The 7,216-nt window shown below is 43.6% G+C and overlaps 1 protein-coding gene across 1 annotated transcript in view; it reads left to right on the top strand.

The window, feature by feature from the left end:
• Positions 1-599: 599 nt before the first annotated feature.
• ABAT (4-aminobutyrate aminotransferase) overlaps positions 600-7,216 on the top strand; it is a 38,485-nt gene continuing 31,868 nt past the window's right edge. The window contains exon 1 of the mRNA XM_009640332.2: positions 600-669. Within this exon, the coding sequence (XP_009638627.1) occupies positions 600-669 (70 nt within the window). The remainder of the gene's footprint in view (positions 670-7,216) is intronic.

Below are 7,216 nucleotides of genomic sequence, written 5' to 3'. Positions count from 1 at the left end.
TTTATACACATTGATGGGATGCAACCTGAGCCTTCTTCAGGCTGAACAATCTCTCTTCATAGAAGTGTGATTAATTGGTAGAAACTGTTTTTTTCAGGGGGTGATTTTCTTTTATTTCCTAGTGCTTGTTCTGCTGTCTTTTTGTATTAGATGAGATTTTTCTCATAAACTTAGGTCGAATCAAAATAACAGATTGGCTTGAGAGGCTGACTGGTAACAATTTTCTAGAAGTTCAACATAGTCTACATACATAGTGAAAGTAAAGAAGGGCAAGGGAAAATAGATAATGATCTTTACCCCCAGCCCAGCTAAAGCTGGGAGATATAGATTTAACCTAGAAGTCATTTGCCTCAACAAGACCTAGCATCAGACTTGGGTCTCAATCCTGAGACTGCTCTGAACATCAGCAGTAACCCATCAAAGCATGCTTTTGGTTTCTTTGGATTGGAATTAGTGAAAGGAGAAATAGAAATTAATGGCATGGTAATAGTGGCTGCGTCCATTGGGACACAAATAAGTGTTTGCTTTTCTTTTTTTCAGAACGTCAGCCAGAAGGAAATCTCTCAAGATTGAGTCTTTTTGAGTAAGGAAAAGATAAAATGGCGTCAATGTTGCTTAGTCGACAGCTGACCTGTTGCCTGCAGCAAAACTCCAGGCTGCTTGTATTTGGTAAGTGGGGTTTTTTTTCTTTTCTTGGTTTGTATTTGGTAAGTGTTCACATTATGCTGGTGGAGAAAATCCCTGTGTAAATGTTGCTGGGGTTTGTCTGGTGCTGTTGAATCTTTCAGAACTTGAAGAAAACTATGTTCTGCATCTTAGGTAATGATGCAGTTGTAGTCCAGAAGTGGTCCACAAAGGTGCTGTGGGTTTTTTTGTTGTGTTGTTTGTTTGGGTTTTTTTCTATTCTGCAAAGAAGAATTTGTTAATAATTTTGTGCTGTGAACATGCTAACCGAAATGAAGCTCTTCAGCCCTTGGAACTCCGTTCTTACAGAGGTACTTTCTGATGCTAAGTGGTGCAGAGATGGAACATCCATCACAATCAGCCTTTTTTGTCTTTGTGCTATGTAGCGTGAGCCTGCCCGTCTTCCCTTGTGGGGAGGTTTTGTGTGACTGACATGAAGAGGTGGCCCTCACTGGGGATGTGTGTAGTTAGCTCTACCATACAGCATCAAGCTGCTTTCTCTTAAGTGCATAATGACAAGTTCTTGCTTGGCGCCAGCTTGTAATTTAGTATGTGTATGTGTATATTGAGCCTGCAATATCTGTGAAATAGATATAAAAACTACATTTCTGTTGGCTTTGCTGGACAAAGCAGTGTAGAATGTAAGATCTAGCATGCATTTCAGGTGCTCTTATACTGAGTACAGTGTGGCTGAATGGCTGTTTCTGTGACCGAGTAGATATTAATGTTTTTCTCCCCTCCAGCCCTTCTTCTGCAGTGCCACTGTGCTCCTTCTGCCACTGCCAGGCAAACGCAGAACCCTTCCATTTGCTCAGAAACTTCAACATGATTGATTTCCTTTTAAATAATACAATTTGGGGAGCAACTGAGCTTTGGCTAAAGTCTGGTCTTTTAAATATTGGAAAATTATTAGGTCAGTGTTTCAGTACAGGATGCGCTTCTATTTATGGGAGTGACGCACTGATTATCTGCGTTGTGTGAGAGCAGTGATCGTTTGGTCGATAGTGGACAATGGAAAGTGCTTGCAGCAACCAGGCCTTCGTTAGTTGTCAGTCCTTAGCACTAACCTGTCATCTCGGTATCACTTAATGCTTCCTGTCCCTCCCAGTGTCTTGCATGCTTCTACGCTGCTTCCCAACCACAAAGACAAATATATTGCAGTTGTGCAAGATACTTGAGGTCACTGGAGGGCAGATGCGCCAACTCACTCTTCCTTTCTCACCTTTGCAGTGAGGGAGTGTAGATCTTCAGTAAGAAAGGAAAGCAACTCTGGGCTCCATTAGTCCATCCTTGCTTTCAGGAAACTTCTAAGTGGGAAAGCCTGCTAAAGTATTGAAGCTAAGAATAGAGGGCCTTGGCTGCAGATTGTATAACAGACCTGTGGCCTTTGTGACTGAATGCTTTGTCTGTGTGTCCAGAGATTAGAAAAGATGGAGCAAGAGGAGAACCCCTCACCAGAAGGAACTGTATCCTGGCAGGTTTTTAGCCTGCAACATTCCTGGTTGAAAGAATAGTCAGGAGGCTCTGATGCTTATAGAAAAAGTTGGAGCTTTGGGCCGTTTTTTTGGTGAGGCCCAGCTAAGGTTGCAGCGCCACTGGACTCTGCTGGCTTTTAGGGAAATGCAGAGGGCCACATCCAGGAGCTCTCTGTTCCAGAGTGCTCTCCTCCAAGGTATTTTTGAGCACTCAAGTTCAGAGCTCTATAGACTAAAAAAGAGGCTTGTACGTTACTCCCACAAAAATCCTGCAGTGCCATTTGGTCTGCTAATTTTTTTTTTCTGTGGATACTGAACTGATAGGGTTTTCAAAGGGGGGGATGGAGGTGGAGAGGAGGAGAGAATAGACTGCCTCTTGGTCTCTACATCTTTGGGCTGTCATGTTTCAGTTGTGTGTGTGCATTAAACGCAAGAATCCTGTTCAGCTTGAATCTATGATAAATTTATTTACAGAAAGAGATTTCTTTCATCCTTGATTATGTCTGATTTTTAAAGCAAATGTGGGAGTCAGCATTGTGCTGATGCTGGGCATGAAATAAACTGGTTACTGACAAAAAAGGGGCATGTGAAAAGGAAGGACGTTGGCAAATTTGCATTCACTGCAGCAAAGAATTATCTGCACATTCACTGTTAAACACGTGGGAACAAAGATTTAATCTTTACATTAATCAAAATATTTCTAGGAACCTTCTCTCTAGTTGTATGTGCGGGATAGTGTTTAATTCTAATTAAGATGAATTTCAAACCTTCAGTCTTTTAAGGAACATGGGACAAGAGGTAAGCATCTGGTTGGAGAATCTTTTTCACTTCACCATTGCTTGTCGTGTTCTCATTTCTAACACAGGGCTAGCCCATGGCAAGCTAACTAGACAGGGAAAGTGAAAATCATTTAAGTTGATCAAAATGCAGAAGCTAGGCAAAACATATGAAACCGATACGTAACTTAAATCTTCCCGAAAAATGTGAAGCCTGTAAGTATTTGTAGTCCTTATGCCTTCCTTAAAAATAAGCCTTAATCAGGTATGTTTTTATTTTCCTTATGTATTCGATCTACTTGATAGTTTGGCCTTGAAGGTAAAGTTCACCAGAATTTGAAGGATGGCAGAAGAATGATACACTGAGTAGGTAGCCTAATCTTTTTTTTACAAAGACTCCTGTGTAGTGCTGTACGTATTGTGACAGCAAGGCAAATCCGGGAGAGGCAGCTGGTGTTGGAGAAATGACGACGTACCTCCGCCTTATGTCTTACCTGAATTGAGTTCTATTGCTGCTGTCAGCCCCGTGTGCTGCAAGGTGATCACAACTGATGGTCGGAATGTAAATACCTCTTCTGCTTTGTGCCAGCTCTGGTTTTATCAGCTATGCCACTGTAGTAGGAAAGCTGTTACATTTCCATGCTCTGGAGGTAGGTGAAGTTGCAGGTTGTTAGCTGGTAGGGTAGTATCAAAATTATGAGAACAGGTTGGGCCTCCAGAGATCTAAGTTCAGTTTGCTACTGATTACTCCAAAGGGTTGAATTTGTCTTTAAATTTTGAACAGGAAAGCATGCCAAAAGTTCAGTCTTCTGCCTTAAGGTAACATCAATTTGCGTTAGTGCATGCCCATGCCCTTCCAGGATGCTGACCTGTTCTTGAAGGCTCCCAGCAGTGCAGCTTCTGCAGCCTCCCCAGGCAATCTGCTGTATTGTTGAACTGACTTTACCTCTAAAACTTTTCTCTAATGTTTAACCTAAGTTTCAAAACAGGAAAAAAATCAAATCCTTTCTATTTGTCCTGCCCTCAAAGGACCTGGAACCTGGAATGCTTATTTTTTCTTTGCAGCAGCCTTTGACATATTTGAAACCTATTACCTCCCCCAAGATACCATACTTCTGTCTCAACTGTTCTAAATACTGTTTCAATCTCTCCTTGTAGGTCCAGTTTGATTCCTCCAGATTCTCTGCACTTTTATTGCAGCACCCTAAATGGACCAACTGATTGAGGCTGCACCTCGCATTTCTCAGTCTGTTTCCTATCTTTCTACAGAGGATAATAATGTCCTATTTCACAGGTGTGCTGCAGTAAAGGCTGAGAGATATTCATATTAATTATTGACTTGTCCCCATCACAGTTACCAGAAGGAGGTTGGAAAGCCATGTGAAAGATTTACTCTCAGTCATACTTTTGTCTTCAGTGTTAATCCTTGCTAAGACTTTCTAGGTTTTTTATTCAGTTTGTACATTAGGAGCTTCCCTAGGAAACCAGAGAGAACAACCTGTATATGTGTAAAGGATGCGTGGGAGAAGCAAGGATCAATTCCCTTCACTGGATCGTAGAGAACACAGACTTGAGGTCAGCTTCAGCTGGTGCCCTGGGAACTGGCCGTTGATGACTCTGGAGTGCAACCTCTCCCACTGGACTGAGGAACCTTTACTTTTCTGTCTGATCAAATGTTCCCACAAAAAGCTGAGTTGTATAAAAACATTCATTTAAAAACCTGTTGTTAGAAGGAGGCTCTGCTACAAGGCTAAGTTTGAACTTCAGTTCTCAGTTTCTTGAGTGAATGTAAGACCTTTGATGTTCATATCTAATGTTCTTTCTGTGCCACGAAGGGTGGCTGTGGCATTGCTGGCTGTGTTTTCCCACCTCAGTGTTCCTTGTGGCTGCTCATCTGTAGAGATGTCCTGAAGAGCTCTTAGAGCTGTTACTCTGGCCTTTTGTGCTGCAAATGAGGAAGGATGTTATGACTGATTCAGATCACAAGATCTACAAGAAGACTAGCGTTTGGATGCTCTTGTAATTTACCTGAAGAGTTGATTTGGGATTATGCTGTGATGGGGAGGGGGAACGCTTCTTGCTCTTTTGTAGGGGAGCTTCCACTTCTGTACGGCCTGTTTGGTATTGGATTTTTGTCTTCATCTTTGGAGAATCCTGTTCTGATAAAACCTCCACTGTGTATGTAGGAGTACTGAAACACAGACAATCTCATGTGGAACAGCTTCTGATCTTACAGCGTAAGCACTCTGTAAATAGCAATCTCAGTTTTCCCAATATTATGCAATGGCAATGTTCGTTTTCCAAACATCTCTAGCTAGCCTGGCCTTTTGCCATTCCTTTTCAAGATCTGTTAGTAACAGTTCTACTTGCAACACCTAAAAAGGACTAGAGGGAAATCGCAGTCCTCCTACTTTTGGCTGTCAGGGCCTCCACACTGTAAAAATTCTGTCTGGAAGGTGGTTTGATAGACACTGTCGACTGGAAGTTAGAGGCATGCATGGGAGATTGCCTTTCTGCAGTTGTACGGGGCAGCAGTGCCATGGCACATGTCATGTGCCTCCTTAGGAACCAGGCAGCTTTCACTTTACACTTTCGCACAGCAGAACACTTGCATTTGAGAGATGTGGTAGCCAGCATTTATTTTCACCTATCTTTTCTTTTTTTTCGTTGGGGTAGTTCCTCCTCTTAATTACACTGATGTAATTTCAGTGCCTCCACTGGAGTTTCTCCCAGGTAATATCCATAGAATCATAGAATCATAGAGTGTTTTGGGTTGGAAGGGACCCCTAGAGGTCATCTAGTCCAACCCCCCTGCAGTGAGCAGGGACACTGCTAACTAGATCAGGTTGCTCAGAGCCCCGTCCAACCTGGTCTTGAATATTTAAGTATACGGCAACGTTATGTTCAGAAGTAAAGAATATCAACATTGAGGTATTAGGATGACAAAACTGTAAACATGAAGTGGCAAAAGCTCTTCGTAACGTATTTTATCAAAAAATTTCCACTACGAACATAATGAAGTTTAATAGCCAAGACAAGCATTACTCATTTAACTCCCCCTGCCCCCCATCTCTGAATGTACAGAGGAATAATTTTGTCTAGAACACTATACAGCCTTCTTTTTCCCCCACAATCCATCCTGTACCATCTGCTAGCCTTAGAGATGCTGCTGGTAGCTCTCTCTTTTTGCTTTAGATCTGTTTGTAGCACTACCAACATTGCTACCTACAAGTAACTGCAGACTGTCCTGTCAGGTTAAGCAATAAAAGCTTGTCTGCACGCATGCAGAAAAGCACAGGGAGCCCAAAGAACACCCTCCTTGGGTTTTCCCAGGGCCATCCCAGGAATTATTGTCCCATCAGTGGCTGCTGGGATGGGCCCGGGAGCATCATAGAATAATTTAGGTTGGAAAAGACCGCTAAGATCATCAAGTCCAACCTTAAATGTCACACCGACAAGTTCACCAGCAGGCACTTCACCACTGCCAAGCATCGCAGTCGGGTACGCACAAGCCCAGAGGAACATGATGGGCAGGCAAACAACAAACACATCCTGCCCAGGCCCCTCCCAGGGCTGTCCCAGCAGTGCCATCACCCCCATTACTCAGGTGTGAAACCCATCACTATGTGTTACCCAAAGCAGCTCTCCTGGTAACGTTTTGGACTAAGGGAGGGTTGCAGCCCAGGGGTGGGATGCAGGAGAAACTCATTTTGGGGTTACACAAGACTTATGCAATGTTTGAGGAAGGAACTAAAGGTGGGGAAAATGGGTGGACCTAAGTGATTTGAGAAGGAACAAGTGTGGGGAAAACAGAGGAGTAAGGGGATAGAAACGGCCAGTTGTGCATAAGCAGTTTGCTGGTCAGTACACTTGTCTGGCCACATCCTGCGTCTGATCAACACAGTTCATCCTATCTGTGCTGGCAGAGGTGGTAGAGTCTCCCTCCCTGGAGGTATTCAAAAGGTGTCTGGACATAGTCCTGGGCAGCCAGCTCTAGGTGGCCCTGCTTGGGCAGGGGATTTGGACCAGAGGACCTCCAGAGGTCTCTCCCAACCTCAACCATCCTATAACTCTTATTAAAACCCATTTCTAACTCTTACCCAGGTAAGAGGCTCTCTATTCAGTGTGCAGGTGTGTGTATGGGGGGCTGAGAGCCAGCAAATGGGGTCAGACCACAGGTTGAAGGGCCCATCCATCTGTGGTGCCAGCACCAGGAGAGACTGGATGAGTGACTGAAGTGTCAGCCACCTGCGAGGGATCTCTGGTCACAGATCATGCTGC

Source organism: Egretta garzetta, unplaced genomic scaffold (assembly GCF_000687185.1).
Source record: "Egretta garzetta isolate BGI_Z169 unplaced genomic scaffold, ASM68718v1 scaffold176, whole genome shotgun sequence".
Classification (NCBI taxonomy): Eukaryota; Metazoa; Chordata; class Aves; order Pelecaniformes; family Ardeidae; genus Egretta; species Egretta garzetta.
This window is presented reverse-complemented; position numbering and strand designations above follow the sequence as displayed.